The sequence below is a fragment of the Suricata suricatta genome, chromosome 12 (assembly GCF_006229205.1).
Source record: "Suricata suricatta isolate VVHF042 chromosome 12, meerkat_22Aug2017_6uvM2_HiC, whole genome shotgun sequence".
In the NCBI taxonomy this organism is placed as follows: Eukaryota; Metazoa; Chordata; class Mammalia; order Carnivora; family Herpestidae; genus Suricata; species Suricata suricatta.
In genome coordinates this window covers 3,889,719-3,891,380 of record NC_043711.1, presented here as the reverse complement: position 1 = coordinate 3,891,380, position 1,662 = coordinate 3,889,719, and the positions used below count along the sequence as shown (strand labels likewise).

General features: G+C 67.0%; 1 protein-coding gene across 12 annotated transcripts in view; it reads left to right on the top strand.

The window, feature by feature from the left end:
- The window catches only part of RANBP3 (RAN binding protein 3), a 52,454-nt gene that overhangs the window by 41,205 nt on the left and 9,587 nt on the right, over window positions 1-1,662 (top strand). For 11 of the 12 annotated variants that reach the window (XM_029916983.1, XM_029916987.1, XM_029916991.1 and 8 more), the window contains one exon: window positions 959-1,072. In XM_029916983.1, the coding sequence (XP_029772843.1) occupies window positions 959-1,072 (114 nt within the window). Of the gene's footprint in view, window positions 1-35; window positions 64-958; window positions 1,073-1,662 lie in introns of all 12 variants that reach the window. The other variant, XM_029916981.1, reaches the window with a different exon arrangement.

Sequence of the window (1,662 nt, the reverse complement as noted above, 5' to 3'; positions counted from 1 at the left end):
GCGGCGGCCCCCTCGCCCGACACCCCCGCACGGAGGAGTCCTGACGAGGCGCCAGCCCCTGAGGTGCGTGTGTGCCGGGCGGGGGGCTCCCCGCGCCTGCGGGCACTTCTGCTCCGAGCAGCGCCCCGGCCCCGGCTGCTCCTGGCATCCCCCGGCGCTGCCCATGGTGCTAGGAGCCCAGGACGGGCCCTGCGCGGCTCCGGGGCCCCGGCAGTTCTCGAGGCGGCGGGCGGGCCTCGGAGGCGTCCCTGGGGCCAGAGGAGCGCCGTCATCGGTGAAGTCTTGTGCCCTTTTACATGGAGAGACCACTCCCCTCCCTGGTTCCACACCTGAACAGCCTGGGGTTCCATTCCCGGCCTCTTCTGACTGGAGGAATGTGCCTGGGGGTCAGCTCAGAAACCTTCTCTTTTTTATCTTTTTTTTTTTTTTTTGAAACCGAGTCTGAGCTTCTGGGAATTAGGTGGGCCAAGCACATGAGTGTTCCAGCAGCGATGCGCGGCAGCTAGAGAACGCGGGCCGTGATGAGGAGCCCCCACTTGCAGGGCCCGGGGGGCGGGGACAGACCTGCGAGCCCCTGCAGGCGGAGCCAGACGGTGTGTCTGTTTTAGCAGCAAAGCTGCCGCCTGAGCGTCCCTACCCGCCACTCCCCCACCCCACGCACCCCTCCCAGTAGATGTTGGAGCTCAGATGGCGAAAACCATCGTCTGCAGTTCAGGGTTAGCCCCTCGGCCCCCCGCCTTCCAGCCGCAGTTTGCAGAATTAAAATTGGGATCCAGGGCGGCCGGCACAGTGAGTCACCTGCAAGTCACCTGTGAGCTGGAGGGAGACCGAGGCGGCCCGGAACGCCCGGGGACGCCCCGGAGAAGACAGCAAGCACGTGAGACGGCGTGAGACGGCCCGCTTTGCTTGTCAGCGCTAAGCTGCGGCTCCCCTTCAGCTGCCTCGTTTGCGTCTCCAGGAGAAGGAGCCCCAGAGGAGCGAGGCTGGCCGCGCCGGGGAGGAGGACTGCGAGAGAGCGGAGCGCGCCCGGCAGGCGTTCGTGTTCGGGCAGAACCTGAGGGACAGGGTCAAGGTGTGTGGCCAGAGGCCCGCGGGGGGGGGGGGGGGGGGGGGGGGGGGGGGGGGGGGGGGGGGGGGGGGGGGGGGGGGGGGGGGGGGGGGGGCCTCGATGTCCTGGGAGCAGCGGACAGGGAGGTGGCCGAGCCTGCCCATCGGGAGCCGAGGCCTCCGGTGCGAAGGAGCCCGCACACCCCGATCCTTGCGGTGTTGCTGGAGAGGGGATGTCGCCCACCTCGAGGGCTTCTCTGGGCCAGCGGCTCTGTGACCACTTCGCTCTTCGTCGCCGGAGGCCTGTCCCAGGCGCTCTAGGGTGCTGAGCGGCCTCCCTGGTCCCTGCCCTCTAGGTGCCAGGAATATACCCCTCCCCCTGGTTGTGGCAACCAAAAGTGTCTGCTCTGGGGTCAAGTCACCCCTAATTGAGAAGCATTACCTTATTTTTTTAAGGTAGGGAAGATGGAAAAGCAACTGTTTCCTCTCCCATAGGAAACAATAGTATCTGTCCCCTCCTGGCTGCCCGCAAGGCCTGCTGGTCGGGCCTGGGACTGAGTCGGGGTCGGGGGAGCATCTGGCAGTGGCAGGGGAGTGGCGCTGGCTCCCCAGGAG